The sequence below is a fragment of the Lissotriton helveticus genome, chromosome 1_2, assembly GCF_964261635.1.
Source record: "Lissotriton helveticus chromosome 1_2, aLisHel1.1, whole genome shotgun sequence".
Classification (NCBI taxonomy): Eukaryota; Metazoa; Chordata; class Amphibia; order Caudata; family Salamandridae; genus Lissotriton; species Lissotriton helveticus.
The window spans coordinates 90,456,802-90,474,966 of NC_136058.1; the positions used below are offsets into that span (position 1 = coordinate 90,456,802).

The 18,165-nt window shown below is 43.8% G+C and overlaps 1 protein-coding gene across 6 annotated transcripts in view; it reads right to left on the bottom strand.

Moving 5' to 3' along the window:
• The window catches only part of DNAJC6 (DnaJ heat shock protein family (Hsp40) member C6), a 417,360-nt gene that overhangs the window by 77,437 nt on the left and 321,758 nt on the right, over positions 1-18,165 (bottom strand). For 4 of the 6 annotated variants that reach the window (XM_078669025.1, XM_078669033.1, XM_078669017.1 and 1 more), the window contains one exon: positions 7,198-7,278. In XM_078669025.1, coding sequence (XP_078525151.1) covers positions 7,198-7,278 — 81 coding nt within the window. The remainder of the gene's footprint in view (positions 1-7,197; positions 7,279-18,165) is intronic. The other 2 variants (XM_078669042.1, XM_078669009.1) reach the window with 1 other exon arrangement.

Here is an 18,165-nt window from a genome sequence, read left to right on the forward strand (position 1 = left end):
AAGAGATCGCAGCCACGAAGGATGCCCTGCACCATGATATTGCACAAGTTTCAACGGGTCTTGGACTCCTTCGAGCAGACCATGCAAAACTGGCGGACAGAGTCAAGGAGACGGAGGACGCCTTAACGGTCTTGGCGCCGGCACACAAGTCAATGGAGGGACGACTCACTGAGGCGCTGGACCGCATTCAGGCCCTAGAGAGGCGGGCAGAGGATGCTGAAAACCGCAGCCGCAGAAACAACGTGCGCCTAGTGGGCCTTCCGGAGAAAAAAGAAGGTACGGACATGGTGAGCTACCTAGATGACTGGCTAAGAACTGTGGTAGCCCCAGAGGGCCTTTCCCCTTCTTCACACTGGAAAGAGCACATCGTGTCCCATCCAGACCCCCGAAACCGGGGCTGCCTCCTCGCCCAGTGGTCATCAAGCTGCTGCACTACAAAGACAGAGACTGGCTATTGCAACGGGCCAGGGAAGCAGGACCCTTCCAAGTAGACAACAGCAAGGTAACCCTGTTCCCGGATTATACATTTGAAACGCAAAAAATGCGCGCCTCTTTCCTCTCCATCAAAAAAGAACTACGCACGGAAGGCATCCAATACTCCCTGCTGTTCCCAGCCAGGCTCCGAATAGTGGTGGATGGGAAGGCTCAGTTCTTCACAACAGCGGAGGAGGCTTGGTCCTGGTGGGACACCTACAAGGCAGGCACAGATGGAGCACGATTTAGGGCTGAGGAGGTGCGCCAAAATCCACCGGTGAGGAAATCGAGGAGACTCCGGAGGCTCAGACAGAGATCCAGGAAACCGACGCAATCTCAAACAGAAGGCGAGCGAAAAGCAGCACTCCAAGCAGTGAAAGAAGTCTCGGGATCAACTCTGCTCCAATCGGAGAAAGAATCGGGCTCGGGAGAGCGGGGATCGGGCTCGGAGACTGAATTATCGGAAATGGGCAAAACAGGAGGCCCGAGAATCACGCCACAGACGTCGGAAGTGATTATTGAAAGTTAAACTTTCGGACACAACTACTTGCCTTCTGGTGATAGCTTGCCGGACGGCCTCTATGAACACCTGAGCAGGACGCTGTTAGACTGAAGTATCGTAAGTTACGCTGTATATGGCGGGAGGGGACTGTGGAGACGACACCGAAACCTACCAGTAACTAGCTCACGCTCCCCAGAGCCCATAAGGCTTCCGCGATACTAATCACGGATACATAGAAGTTCAGAGCACGATTGCTCATTTGTTTGGATGGGAACTACTCTGTCGCAGTTAGGTCCTGTTCTGGGGGGGAGGGAGCCTGGAGTAGTTGGGGGAACTCAGGGCACAGTTCAAGGGGGGGGAATGTGGGGAATGTTGGGGGGGATGGAAATGACGTCGAACCTACTGTCTGGTTGCTAACCATAATTGAACTGAATCGTACGCATTGGGACTATGGCTAATTTGGGATCATTGAAATGTGTGTCCTGGAATGTGCGGGGGCTGAATACGATGACGGGGAGGCACAAAATTCACTCCTATTTAGTCCGTAGGGGAGTGCACATAGCATTCCTACAAGAAACTCACTTAACGCGGAAGGAGGGAGTGGCGCTACAGCGTAGATGGAGGGGCCACCTTTATTACACCACATATTCTGCCTTCGCCAGAGGGGTGCTGATCTGGATAAGAGCGGGCGTCCCCTTCCAGGTCACTAGGCACACTGTGGACCCAGATGGGAGATATGTAGCGGTTGAGGGCCTGCTCAGAGGCCGACACATAGCACTTACTAGTATACATGCTCCAAATGTAGATCAGGCGATGTACTTCACTAAACTCTCTAGAACACTGGCCAGCTACTTCACTAGCCCCTTGCTGATAGGGGGGGATTTCAACTCAATTGTAGACACCCTTCTGGACAGGTCACACCCACCACTGCAGGCATCCCCAGTGCATAGACTTGCGAAGCATAGAGCAGACTGGCAGGGAAAATGGGATCTATCAAATGTCTGGCGGTTACAACACCCGGGGGAACGTGACTACTCGTTCTACTCCAGCATTCATGACCTCCATGTCCGCCTCGACGCCTTCCTGTGCTCGCAAACAGTGCTCCCGACGGTGGCCCGAACAGAATATCTGGCGCGAACGATCTCCGATCACAACCCCTTACTCCTAACGCTGAACTGGATGAACGAACCCACACATGTCCCGACATGGCGGCTAAGGCCAGACACGCTAGATGACCCGCCATTTCGCGAGGCGTTGGGAGAGAGGATTGCACAGTACTTCGTGGAGAACGAAGATACTGCCTCATCTAGGGCCATGGAATGGGATGCGTTTAAGCTAGTGGTGAGGGGACACTGTATAGGAAAATTTGCGGGGGTGCGCAAGACGCTGATAGATGATTTGGATAAAGCTGAACAGAAACCGCGAAACGCAGAGCGAGAGCGCCCCAACCACCCTGAATTTCAAGGTACAGTCGGTGAGGCGCGCGAGGCGGTGGCGGTAGAAGTTGAGCGCCTCCGCAGCTTTGACTACAAAACGTACCTGACAAGAACTCTCGCGGAAGGGGATAAAACCGGCACGCTCCTGGCCTGGCTGGCGAACCCCAGCCGAAACAGTAAGCCAATTATGTCCCTCAAGGAGAGTGGGGGCGACACTCATCAAATGCAGCCGGACATACTGGACTGTTTCCACTCCTATTACGGGAGGCTGTATCAGAGCAGGCTGATGGATCAGGGCGCAGCAACGGACGCCTTCCTAGCCGACCTGCACTTGCCCCAACTGGCACGCGAAGACGCTGAATCCCTGGGTAGCCCGATTGGCTTAACGGAAATAAAGGGAGCGATAAAACATATGGCGCATAACAAAACGCCAGGACTGGACGGGCTGCCCATCGAATTCTATGTCAAATACCTTGATCAACTGGCCCCGCGCCTTCAAATCATTTATAATGAGGCCAAAGAAACGGGCAGACTACCTTGCTCAATGCGCGGAGCCATAATGATTCCCCTTTTAAAGCCACGGAGAGACAGCACAGACCCGGCTCCTACCGCCCACTATCTATGTTGACGACGGATTATAAAATCATGAGTACAATATTGGCCACTAGATTGTTGACCCATATGACAGGATTGGTCCACAAAGATCAATCAGGATTCATACCCACAAGAAACACGACGCACAACATACGCAGACTACTTAGACTGATAGATAACCCTCCGCCCGAGGCACGAACCCCTCTGGTGCTAGCGGTAGACATAGAGAAAGCATTCGACAGCCTAGAGTGGGATTATCTCTATAGTGTAATGAGAATATTTGGAATAGGAGAGGGATATATTGAGTGGACGAAGATACTGTACGCGTCGGCAACAGCCAGAGTGAGGGTCGGACCCTTGGTATCAGACAGGTACGATGTGCGCCGGGGAACCAGACAGGGATGTGCGCTTTCCCCCTACTATTTGCGCTTGCGGTGGAACCCCTGGCGGCCACGGCCAGACGGGGCGACCACTACAGCGGGTTGGACTATGGGGGAACCCGCCACTTTATCTCCTTGTACGCAGACGATCTGCTCCTCTTCTTAGAGGATGCCGAGGAGGCGGTAGAGGGAGCCGAGAGACTACTTGCACGCTTTGGCGACATCTCGGGATTGCGGGTGAACTGGACGAAAACCTTCCTCTTCCCCCTGCGGAGCCGAGAAGCTCGTCCCCCAACCCACTCGATGTTGAGATGGGAACCCGACTGCCTAAGTTACCTAGGAGTGCACATATACCATGAACCCACTGACCTGCTAGACGGCAACATCGGTCGCTGCATCCGATCCCTGCAGAGCAGTATGACTTTTTGGGCAACCCTGCCCCTATCCATGAGGGGCCGAGTATCACTACTAAAGATGATAGCCCTACCAAGGCTGTTGTATTTTTTCCGGACCCTCCCGGTATGAATTCCTGGAGCAACCTTTAAACGGCTAAAGTCATTGGTAGTATCCTTCTTGTGGGGAACGGGCAGGCGTAAAATTGCATTAGCGACGCTGACTCGTTCGAAAGACGAGGGGGGCCTGGCGGTCCCGGACTTTGAGTTATACTACCTGGCGGCCCAACTACAATACTTTACACAAGAGGTTGTGAGAGCCTACCGAGGTCCAGAGCAGGATAGGGAAATTGGTATACCTCGCCATGTCCCGGCATACATTACTCTACAGCAAAAATTAGTACTCAGAGGGCTATCCCTAGAAGAACGGACGCTCCGATTGTGCTGGAACCGATCACAAAAGCGAGCTGGGCCTGCACACCCGTATGCGCCCGAAATCCCGCTGGGTATGGTGACGGCGCTGCCGCATGGGGGGGGGGACTGGTCGGGACTACAGGACTGGGAAGAGGCAGGCTTACAAATGATAGGAGACCTTTACGATGATGGAGTACTAGTACCATTCCAGACTCTTCAGGAGCGCTACGACCTTCAGAGGGGTGATTATTTAATACACGCGGCGGTAGTGAGAGCCATACAAGCACATTGGGGGGAGGGGCTGATCGAGCCAAAGACAACCCAGGCGTGCCAATACACGATGATGGCGGCAGGGACATTCAAAGCAGTCACGTGCCTCTACTCCCGACTGTCATCCGAAAACATCCAACCCCTCACACCACTCAAAACAAAGTGGGAAGCGGACCTACAGAAAGAAATCCCTGACACAACGTGGGCCCAACTGGTGCGAAGAGCTAGGAAGAGCACCAGAAATGCGCGCTTCCAACTCATTCACCTGTACATCCTCCACAGAGCCTACCTAACCCCGTGCAAAATAGCAACATATTTTGGAGTGACAGACGCAGCTTGCCCCAGATGCAACCTACTGGAGGCGGATCTACTCCATATGCTCCGGGGTTGTCCTCGCATACAAGAGTATTGGGGTGCGATAGGAGACACACTGAACACAGTGACAGACAGGGAACTGCAATACGGCAGCGAGGTCACAATTTTACATTGGTTCCCACACACACGCAAAAATAAGCTTACAAGCAAATTCATAGACATGGGCCTACTCCTAGCCAAACGGGAACTAACCAAGGGCTGGAAATCGAAGTCAGGGCCAACACACAAGAGATGGGTGCACGAATTCTTGAAGTGGGCAACAGCCGAGAGCACTATCAGATACCAACTAGCCCGCCGAAGTTCAGACGAGAAAGCGCAGGATGCGGCAATGGCGTGGGAAACGTTAGTTCAGGCTCTTAGAGACATCACAATACAGGAACATGAGGGGGAGGAGACTGAGGGCCCATTAACTCCATTGACACCCACTGATCACCCAGCACTGGCACCAGACACGCACACACAGAGAAGCACGTAAGACTCCTTCGACCAATAACATGACTATATGCACTAGCACCAGACATAGGCGTAGACACACAGGGGGGGAGAGCAGACTAACAGCAGGAGTACTGACATAATTAAACGTCCGATACTAGGTGTGGTGAGGGAGGAGGGGAACAAAAGAAGGAAAGCAGAGGACGGTTGAGCCATTCTCTCCCTACACGAATCAGCACATCTAGGAGTATGACAGGACCACGAGTACAGCCGCCCGACCTCCGGGTTGAGGGCTAAATGGCTGTGTGCAATACTATGGTTGGGAACGAGATTGGAAATACTCTGTGAAAGATGATGCTATGTCATGTAAATAACTCTGCAATAAAAATTGTTTTACAAAAAAAAAAAAAAATGACAGAAGCATGTTGCTTTAGATCTAAAAATAGTAGTTCACAAGTCACTTTTGTCTATATGTGCAAGTTACACCCTCAAATGTCTCAATTTGCTAATGCAAGCCCTTCACTAATGAGGACTTAGCACTCATGAAATCCATTTATTCATGTGAAATATTACTCCATGATGTGGCAATGTTGTGCATGACTACATTTCACTTAAAGGCCAGCAAGGTGGCTTCCCAGAAGGAGCATGTCATAGGAGGTTTGTGAACACCCACATTTTCAGGTATTTTCCCATCCATTCCTACCTGATAATTCTCTGGAGATTTCCTCCTGACATGCTTATCCTGCTCTAGGGTAGGACTACCGGAAAGGATTTCACTATGGGGAAAAATATTGTTCTCCATTGTGAAAAATAAGAAAAGAAAAAATGGCATTGCAAAAAAGGTAACGGAATTTCCATATGCACTGAGTCACAAATCGATATTCATTTACATTTTCGCAGGAGTAAATCCGGGAGCTTGCAACTATTTCCAATTCCCTGGTATATTTATAGAAAAGTTGCGATTTCCCACGTTTGCTTCAATGTGTGGATGTATCCCTGGTGTTACAGATTTACAACTTTCATTTGTGATTGGTCTAGAGACTGACACAGACACTGAAATAATTCAACAAATTTGAACAGACCGGTCATATACGTATCTGAGAGCTCTGCCTAAACATCACACGTTAATATAAACACTTTATTTGTGGGGTTAGGTGGAAAGGTTCAGACCTACAGATCAGGCATTATACATGTATGCCTTCAAAACGGGCACATCTTCCAAACGGGTTACTCCTTGTATAAAGGCAACTAAAGGTGGGGATTACTAACAATTCCACAAAGTCCATAGATCTATGAATGTTATAGAGGCAGTTAACAGAGCGGTTCCACAGAGAAGAAGAGGAGATTGCATTTGTCTTACTGGGCAGCCATCTACTCCTCAAAATCCTTAAAAGCTATATGGTTGTCTCCCCATATTATAAGACTGTCTCTTGCATCATATTTACTTTAATTTTATTTATTTGTTGTTTTATATGACACATAAAAGAAAGGTACAAGAGCATAATGCTTTACATGAACCTGGGAAGTAATGTGAGCAACACAAAGGTATAGGGAAGAATATACACAAGATCAACAACATTAATGTAACACTAAAATGTAGGATCCTTCAACAGAGAATGCCAGGTGTACAAACCTATAAAGTCAGTAATCAAAACAGAGGTAGTCATTTAAAGGGGCCTCACATTTTATTGCAGAGTTTCAGGAGATAAAAAGGCATAAGATAAGGAAGGGACTGAACGCTAAGAAGAAATAGCTTTATTTCTTTTTCAAGGGCAGGTAGAGATGATGTGGTGCGGCTGACAAGAGGAATAGCGTTACAGAGTATAGTTGCTTAGCATGAGATCTTGGATACACCCTCAATGTAAATAATATACAATATTATTGTTTACAATGAAGATATTTATACATTAAAATAGTAAAGAACTCACCTTGTGTACCAGATGTATTGCCCCACTCCCAGGATCCAGAAATATCAGGTTGAATTGAAACAGATGGGGTTCCAGAACCTGCTGATTTAAATATGTATATTTTTTATGTTAGAACTGATCAAATAAAACAATATGCTTCCTGATAAAATGTTTCATGCACACACACTCAGACAGACACACACACACACACAGTGGTACAAATGCTTCAGTATTTCCATTGAGGAATTAAAATCTAAGACCACAAACTGACTGATCACTGGTGACACTTGGTGTTGAAGTAATACTTATGCATACTGAACATTATGCCTCATACAGAATCTTATTTTTCTCTTTTGTAAGAATAAAATAATTATATTATGCAAAGTCTAAAAAAGTTATAAGTTATGAGCAAGTATGTCATTCATAAAGAGTGAAAGAGGCAAAACGCCATGGCAGTATGGACCTCGATGAGCCTTCAGAATACATGATTAGAGAGGTACAGTCTCTAACATTGTGAAGGGATTCAAAAGGGTGTATATATGAAGTTATCCAAAATCAAAAAGGAAGAGGATGATGGCAGTGGTAATAACAAGAGTGCTAGCATTTCTGTCAAGTCTGAAGTAAATATATTGGATACTGATAGTACAGTGGAGCCCCAAGGACAGGAATGACTATGCAGTTGTCTGTGGTGCAGACCTCTTTACTACCAAGTGCTCACAATTGTCAGAGTTCTCCACCACGTTTGGTGGGACCATTGAAAAAAACGCAGGCTAAGGTTTGCCCAATATTTAAGTAGAAAGTCTGTAACTCTGTGTTAACGCGAAATCAATCCTATCCAATTGAGCCAGAAATTAGATCTGGAGGTGTGCTGGCTTCCTTGAACAATAAAGGATTCATATCAAACCTTTCACTGAAAAAGAACATAGAACTGCACAGTTCTAATACTACCCAGAACAGACTCTATCCAGAGCTGCTTTAATAAAAAAGACAAGAACATGATCATTATTCTTTTGTTCTTGTTAAACATGTACTATCAAATAGTAAAATAAATAAACAACTGTTACACAAATGAGTATCCATCCACAGCAGACTAATGATTTGTGTATGATTGGTCTTTTTTAAATTTAATTTCTTTATTAGATAGAGACCACAGATACAAAAATAACCAAACATTCAATTATAGTGGGTTATACAATGCAGGATCGAACCATAGAGATTGTAGATATATACACGATGTATAAGACTAGAGGACCACATATGCTACTGAAACATAAACCATTCCCTTATACACGATGTATAAAACTAGAGGACCACATATGCTACTGAAAAATCAACCATTCCCTTATATCATTCATTGCTTGCATTGACAAGATCAAGTCAAAATAACAGCGTCAAGTGAGCTACATTAGATTCTACCTAATCACAAACAAATATATGACTGATCCATTTATATTAAATTGTCCATAGATAATTATAAAGGAAACAGAAAAACAGAAAACAAAAGGAGAAAAAAAAACAGCAAGCAAAAGCCATATAGGTGCACTGAATAGCTTAACCTCACACTCTTATGTGTCCATATATGCCCTAACAGCACCCCAAATTACCTGCCCCAGTGCCCTTTTCCGCCTCCCCTTCAAAGTATACAAATTATATTCCATGTTATACATAAAGAGAAAACGAGTTCTCCACACCTCAAATGAAGGGGCCTTAGTTTGTAGCCACGCTGAGGCAATACACAACCTTAGCACTGCTGATGCAATGAATATCAAGTAACAAACTTCGTTGCCATATTCTGTACACAATCCACCCGTATCTATACCCAACAAAATCTGACCTGTTGAAAGTTGTATAGGGACACCGAGAATCTCGGATAGAAACCCGTTTATGTGTCTGAACAATTCTAATAATTTGGTGCAAGTACCAAAAATATGCACTACATCAGCGTGTAAAGTATTACATCTAAAACACTTTTCATCTGGGTCTCCCCCCCACTTTGCAATTTTATCAGGCGTACGATAAAGATAGAACAAAGTCTTATAATGTTGTGTCTTCAAGTTGGCGGACATAAATACCGGCCAGCCAGTTCAATTGAGAGCTCTAACGATATTTCAGGGTTCCTTAATCTTTCTTCCCATTTTATTCGGTGTAATTCCAAATCGTTAGGCATTGCCTCTATAATTATTTTATACAGTGCCCCAATACGTGCGCGTTTTTTATTTGCCTCAATAGGAAGATTAGCCACGTTCACTATGTTCAATTTAGTCAGATATTCACGCAGCTGCAAATACTTAAAAAAGTGCGGAGTAGACAACTGATATTGTTCCTTCAATTGGGAGAAATATTTTAACCCATCTGTATTATAGAAATCTCCGACTGTTATTAAGCCTCTTAAGCGCCAATTAACCACTATGCGATCCCAACATATACTGGGGTGCAGGATCGGTGCAGTTAATGGGGTATAAATGGACACATTTCCAATATTGTATTGTTTCCTTATTGCCTTCCATACCTTATACGCAGCAGCAATCACCTTAAACCTTGTGCGCTTGTAATAATTCCAGTCTATGTCGATAAAGAGCCGATTCCTAGCTTCAGCCCCTAAAAGTAAAGAGTATATGGAAGGTTGCAGTGCTGGCTCCACAGGTCCCTGGCCAGTTAATAAGATATTCATTCGCTGCAGCATACATACATAATAATACAAGAGAAAATCAGGAACTGCCCAGCCACCCACTGCCCTGGGCAGCACCATATATTTCTTAGCCCGTCGCTCTTTCCCCTGGGACCACATGAACCTCATACAGATTGCTTGCAGTTGTGAAATACGTGCACAGGTAATCTCTAATGGTAAACATCGATAAAGATATAGCACTTTAGGTAATACCATCATTTTCAAAGCGTTGCATCTACCTACCAATGTCAAATGTAAACATTCTAGCTGATCCAACTGCTTACGGACCCCATTTGTCAACTTCTGCCAGTTAGCCTCTACCGTGGCCGAGGCTCCAGCGCTAATCTGCACTCCCAAATAAGTAACCACAGCTGAGACTCGTGGATCATCGTAAGACTTTATATTCATACAAAGTATCTGGGTCTTAGCGGTGTTTAATTTATACCCCGATACCGATCCATATAGTCGTGCTAAATTTTCAATTTCAGGCATAGCTATAGTTGGCCTTGGCGAAAGCACAGCTACGTCGTCAGCATACGCCAATACACAGTACTGCTGAGATTGTATCCTAACTGGAGGCACCCGACTGCTCTTTTCTATCAGTTTTAAAAAGGGATCTATGTACAAAGCAAAAAGCAGGGGGGAGCATGAGCATCCCTGCCTTGTCCCTCGCTGTACTGGCACCACTGCTGATTGAAGCCCCATTACTTTAATCCGTGCGCTAGGTTGGTGGTAGAGCACCTGAATTGATTTAATAAAGTTTGGGCCAAATCCCTGAAGTTTCATCAGGTCCCATAAGAAGGCCCACGACACTTGGTCGAAGGCCTTCTCTGCATCCAGTAATGTAAGACTCAGTGGATTCCCCGACACATTTGCATGATCAATTAAAGTAATCACCCGGTTTACGTGATCAGTTGTGCCGCGCTTTGGGATAAACCCATGCTGATATATAGAAACCAAAGAGGTTATCACTTCTGAGAGTCTAGTAGCTAAAATCTTTGAATACACTTTCCCATCTGTATTTAATAACGAGATAGGCCGATATGAACCTGGTAGGTCCGGCGGTTTTTCCTTCTTTCTAAACACTGCTATACTAGCTTCACCCCATGTAGTAGGATGCTTCCCTTTCTGTGCCATTTGGAATGTGGCTAACATGTCCTGTTTAAGGACTTGAAAAAAGGATTTATATACTTCAAGCGGAAGCTTGTCAGGTCCAGCAGCCTTTCCTGCTGGTAATGCTTTAATAGCTGCTTCCAGTTCAAACATCTCTATAGGGGCCTCCAGAATATCTGCTAATCCTTGATCTAATTTTTGCCAGTCATTTTGCCCAAGAAAGGATAAAGCTCTATTACTGTCATATTCTTCTGCCGTATATAACCGGGCATAGAATCTACTAAAAACTTCTAGAATTCCATTCTCAGTTTCTTCATTTTGTCCGGCTTCATTTTTCATAGTTTTAATCCGCTGAGATGCTTCCCTAGTCCGCATTCTCTGAGCCAAACACCTCCCACTTGCCTCCCCATAATCATACACCATCTGTCTCCTAGTCTCAAAAGTCTTTGCTGCTTCCTTGCTCCAGTGATTGTTAACCTTAGCCTTAACTCGGGTCACCTCAGCTAATTTATCATAGGTATCCCTATTATGAATGATATCTTGAGTCAACAGCTCCTCCGCCTTACCTAAATCCTGATAAAGTTCCTGTAGCTTATTACGAAGCTGTTTTTGAACATACAATCCATAGCTGAGCACCTCGCCCCTAAAAGCAGCTTTGAACTTGTCCCAAACTATCCCAACCCCTGCACTTCCCCTGTTCAAATTAAAAAACTCTATCACCCAATCCCTCATATATTCTTGAAATTTATCTTCAAGTAATAACTTGCGATCAAAGGAAAATTCACGGGGCTTGCGGGATGGATATGATATCCGAATAGACAGCACTACTGGCCCATGATCAGAGGTCACTCGGGGATAAACCTGTATTTGTGCATCGTGAAGCAGATTATGTGAGACTAAGAAATAATCTAGGCGAAACAATTTTTGGTGAGGGGCCAAAAAGAAGGTATATCCAGGATCAGTCTTCCTGAGATAAGCCCATGCATCTGTTAGCCCATGTGCCTTCACCATAAGTCTTAACGCCCTATATACCTTTGGTTTCCTGCCAACATACATATATTGATCACTACCTAATGATCCAGAATGGAGGTTAATGTTTAAGTCCCCACAAACTATTACAGGAACCGGCCAGGTCGCTAATTCGACATTCAAATATTCCAAGACTACAGCCTCGTCAAAATTTGATCCATAGATGGAACAGACAGTACATTCAAAAGTTCCTACCTTACATTCCGTAATTGCCCATCTGCCACCACTATCCTCCAAGGCTCGTCCACCACCAACCTGGTTTTTCCTTGCTATTATGGCCACCCCACGGGTTGTAGTAGACTGCTTAGTGCACACCAGCACGCTATACCCCAGATCGCTTAAATACTTTCTCTTAGTCCATGCTAAATGTGTCTCTTGAAGTGCAATAATATCGCAGTTAAGCCACTGCAGTTCCCGAGCAACGCTTTGCCTTTTATTTAAAGCATTCAGTCCTCTCACATTTAACGTACCTATTCTTAGCATTCTATCTGCCATCTACCTCGGAAAAAAAATACACTCTGCTCCCTGTCCCGCATTGCTTCCACATGATCAATAGAAAGTATACCTGTGGTCTCTTTTTTCCCCCCTTTTTCACCCCCCCCCCCCTCTGACCCCCCAGTCCCGCAGACCCCACACCGGGACCCCCCTCCCTACCCCCCTCCCCCCTTCAACCACCCCTTGTGAGCAAAAGGACATCGTCCTTAGTGATGCGAGTGTGCAAGATCCACCTCGACAGAGGCCCGCCAGGCCGTTACCCTCACCTATATTAAGCTGCTATCTGTTCTTACTGGAGCAACATGATTCAAACCATATTTTCTAACCTTCCAAACTTATTTATCCACCCCTTTGCTGCATAACATCTTTTAGAGTGGCACCATATCCCATTACTCCATATATGTTTTAATTGATTGATCACAGTTTCAAGTGTCACTCACTGATCAGTCCGGCTTTCCTGCTCCAAGAAAAAAAAAAAAGAAAAAGAAAAATCAAAGAAAAAGAAAACACAGATAGCATTGTGTATGATTGGTCAATGGCTGTATAAGTGTGTAAGGCCATAAAGGTTATACAGTTAGCCGATACATGCAACATTGTATTCTGTGATTTATGAATCACAATGTAATAAAAATATATTTCAGAAATATTCTAGCATACTTTTGGTACAATCATAGTGAGTAAATTCCTGACTGACGAGTTAGATCATTTTGTAAACAAATGATTCTACAGCTTATTTGATTCTATACCCAACAGAATTAATTTTGCCCGGCCACTGTTTTACTGCAATTATCTCATGAGCAGGCAGTACATTATGTATGATCAGCATGCCACAGTAATTTATTCATGAGAGTTTGGTTTCAGTTTCCATCAACACTGTGTAACAGAATTAACGCTGCTGTCAAACTAGTGGTAATGAGTTTATATGTTATAATAAGTAAATAGTTCTTTACATATTTATAAGGGTGTTTCACCCATTCACTTCAAAGATTGTACCATGGCTGCATTGTTTTGTAACACAGCACTGAAACACAATACTGATGGTGCTTCTTTGTAGCAAAGTAAAGAGTTTTGGTTGGACAACTTCCTCAAAAATAAATCAGTGGCAGAGTAATTTTATACTAGTTTAATAATGACCCACTAAAGAAACATTCATTTGTATACAGCCTATTTCTTCTTTTTCTGACTTGTTTTGCTGAGGTAGCCTTTGCTGACACATCATCTGATAACGTAGGCATTATCTCTGGCATTGAACTTAGGAAGCACAATCTGTTATGTAACAATGTTGTTGCATAACATGTGTGAAGGTGAACACTTGAAACTGACACATTTAACACCACCAGTAAAGAGAGATAGTCCCCATAATGGTTTAATAGTTTGTGTACATGGGGGGGGGGAGGGGCTTAAGAGCTCTTGCAATGTTGCCTTTGAGGTTTTGTCTCCTTTTGATGAGAAAATGGTGGTTTCTGACCCTCTTAAGGTGTTCCCAACAATATGGTAGTTTTCCATAAACATTGTTTTAGTTTCTTAAGTGGGAATGTGCTCATGTAGACAAATAGGTTGTCTGTTGAATGTGTTTGGGGGGGATTAAGGAATCCACTTCTGTCTTTCAGCAAGGCACTTTTGTGAGACAATTTTACTAGTTTTTTTTAGGCAGCCAGAGGGATCAACTTAGTGCAAAATCCGAGTGTGGGAAGAATTTATTTTGAGTGCAGTTCTGCCTAATCCTAAGGAACTGGCCTGACTGCAGGTTGTTTTGGCAACCCTGATTCCTAAGCAAAGTATTGTATTGTGTAGGTTTTCCTTATAGCTATTACAGAGAGCTTCGTTATCTTGGTGTATTTCGAGATCTAGGAAATTAATATTGAAGCATATATATTTCGTAGGTAGAACTGAACAAAGCTCTACACATGTAGCAGGTTAAAGATGGTCAAATCTGTATTCTATAAACTGAGCACGTAGTCAATGTAATGATTACATTTTGCTAAATGGTATAAAAAATGAGATTTTTCTAAAAATCATGCCCTGTTTCAAATCTTCAATGTGGAGATCAGGCAAGTAAAAACTCATAACCGTTCCCTTTAACTCCACATTTGTTGAACTTAAAGAGGTTCAGTTGAAGAACAACGGTGACAGGATTGACAATAATGACAATAAGGTCAGTGGACACCGACTTGGTCAAGGTCATTTTTCTAATATTGTGTAAATGATCATGAAAGCTCCGTCCAAACTCACAATATTTGTACAAAGAATATAAGTTTCACATGTTACTCATAAATTACAGATCATTTGTGAGCATGTATCCTGAAGAATATTGATCATGAGCATATGAGCATTCTAAAACAGGTATTTTGCTTAAGTAGTTGACACTAATGATTGATTAAAAGAATCCAACTATTTTGCCATGTACTCAGAAAAGGAACCACAACCTGTGATGATCATATTTCCTAGCGGATTAGTGGTACGTTGAAGATTTCTAGTGCAAGGTATGGTTTTGGGATTCTAGAATCACTGTTCTTGAGAGAGAAGGATTCGTTAGAGCTTCAGTTCTCATTATCAAGTAGACTATCTGTATGGTTTTAATCATTTACTGGAATGCTTTCAATTTTTGGTAGTGTAAGGTACATCTCAATAGTCTATAAATCTCATGTTCGTAAACTGTTGTATTCCATATAACAATAACCATACTTACCTTCGGAAGGATGCCTTTCAATCCGACATGCCTCCAAATGCAAAAAAAAAACAAAAAACAAGGTAGCAGGCCTTCTCCATTTATACACCAAGGATCTGGAACAACATACATTTATTCATCATGATTTCCCAAACCCTGCTCTAATTTAGGAACGATACTCATATTTAAAGAATACTACATCACTAAAAAGTAGTAGCCACTTCCACTCTCACAACTAAACTTCTCCTCCAGGCACTTATTTTCCATATCTTTTCATTTGACCCTGTACACTGCTCTGTTGCAATGTTTGCTTCATACATTTTCCAAATCTATACAAAAATACATGCATATGTACACACACACATACATATGTAGAGACTCCACATAAACCGAATGATGTAACCAAAGCATTACGCAGAAAGTAGTGTTTAATTTGTGTTTATGTACGTAATATGTTCATAAAACATACAGTAGTAATTTGCAAAGCAATTTATTGTATCAATTAAGACATAACTCATTCTATTTAATATGTATAACCCAATAACCTATTTCAAAACCATAAACTTTTCATTTGCTCAAGTCGAATATTTTAAAAACCCTTACATTGTTTCTGAAGCTTGTCTCTGTGTTACAAAGCCTATTTCAGAATAAGATGCCCACTTGCTTTCTATCACTGATCTCCAATGCCCTATTGGTAATGTGTTAGTTGAAGTAAGATTATTTTTGAGGAAACTAGCGGATTTCAGCACTTCATAATGGTGGCAAGCTTGTCCAAACCAATTGCTTTGGTTCTGGAGATATTTTTGGGGTACAGGTGTTCGTACAAAGTCATTGGCAACTGCATACCCCATGTTGTCATACAAATTAACAGGTAGCCGGCTCTAGTAACCAGCATCTCACTGACCTTATTGGTTCAGTCCAGGGTGGCTCCATTGGTGAAGCCTATAACCTTGAAATTCTTCATAGGTAACATAACATAACATGTGTAGTTGTAAAGAGCAATGTTCACCCAAGGGTATCTTGGCGCTGAATAACAGAAGTCTATTGTTACCCAACTCAATGTTACTCATTATCAACCTCAGAAGGATGAAAGGCTGAGTGGACCCACCGGGATTTGAATCTGTGACCATGAGGTCGAACACAGGCCCCTACAGTGTACGCATTAGTCCACTAAGCCACCAGACCTGGCTAGAGGTAGGCTCTCTTATTATCTTGGGCACTGCTTTATTGCAATTACCTCCAGCCCCCACTCTTCACCCCGCTTGTCTTCCCCCCTTTTTTCCTGCATTCATTGCTCTTAGTCATCCTATTTATTTTTCCACAGACATACTCCTTTCTACTCCTAATTAATAGGAGTCCCTTGCACTACTGAATTGGTTTCAATCCCCTACTTAACAGATTCATGGCCTTGTGTAAGTCAAGTGAGTTTCTGTATACCTATTACAGTTTGTTCTTGCCCAACCCCACATTTTTTCTCTTGATATTTAGTGCTCACTCCTCATTTTCCTGTCCTGATGATGGCCTTCTATTCCAGAGTTCACAATGAAGTCAAACACAGACTTTATAAAGACACTTCCTTTTGACACAATGTCTAGAAATCACTCAAGGAGACAAGAGTTATATGTCTTTTTATTCTGATGCACTTTTCAGTCTGGGTTCACACTTGCACTTTTTCACGTTTGTGAGCACTTTCTCACTTATAATTATAGCATATTTTACCTGTAAGATTCTGTAAATAAATTGTACTGATTCTTACTTGATGTGGTTGGGTAATGAACTCTTAACCGAGGACATTTAGGCTCCAATTATAATGTGGGGCAGATCGCCACCAACAGGCTGTTGGTGGCAGTCCATCCGACATCTGAGGCTGTAGTCCAAACGGCGCATAATGAAGCGATGTCAGAATGCAGTGGGCGGAGGGACTGACCAACGCCTCCGATAGGCTCAAGGATTCGATAGGTGCTTCGGTCAAAGCGTTTCCCTACAATGGGGGCGGTGCAAGCAGAAGCTCTGTGGTATGGAATACAATGTCCCTTTCCTTCTGCCTTTACATGGCAGTCTGACCGCCATGTAAGAGACACGGAAAGGGACTTTGGGGCCCCCTTGCAGGGCCCAAGTCTCCACTAGGCCTCTTCAATGGGGCAAGGGAGGCACATGTAGTGGCCCCAAACATCCATTCATCGTGTGCCAGGCTCCACATGGTGCTTGGCACATGGTGTATGGATGTTTGTAAAATGAATTATTCTATTGCGGCTTGTGCTACAGCCCTTCTCTAGGATGCAGCACAAGCCGCAATGGAAAACGGCATTTTTACGACCGCCTACACGGTGTTTGAATCATTATTAGGTAGGTGGAACTGCCAACTACATATCTGGCGATCGCGGCAGTCGGACGCTCGTCCGACCACCATCATAATCAGGGCCTGAATGTTTAAAATTCAATTTTTGGGATTTATCCGTCCTCTGTGGAATGCGGCTGCATCCACTAATTAGTTTTTTAAAATTGCAATTATACAGCACAGCATTGTTATTCAGGTACTTTTCATTCTATCACAGAGCAGCTAAGTGAGTCCTTGCATGTGCTTTCGTAGGATTATTGGAAGTAGTGAACATGAACAATAACTGCCCCCTGCTAGCTTCCATGTTATACTGGTACTTTGACATTCTGACAGTACCTGTGCCTTTGGCAGAAGATTCAATAGCAATTTAGTTATTTCCTTGGTGGTTCTTGCCTGAGACAGCGCATTCACTATCTCTTACAAAGATCTTTGGTCACTTAAAAATAAAAACCTAAACAGGGCCCACCCATTAATCACCATTGCTGGTTTCATTGTCACTCTTATTTTCTTGCTTTTCATTGGTGAGTGTGTGTCAGCTTTCAGTTTGTCTCCGTTAGTTTGTTTTTTCCACAGAGCATGGACCAAGTACATTTGATTTCTTTATTAGTGCTGTTCTATGCCACTTGCTGTCGGACTGTGATATTTTTTTTTGCTTTCTTGCAAGACAACTTGATAATT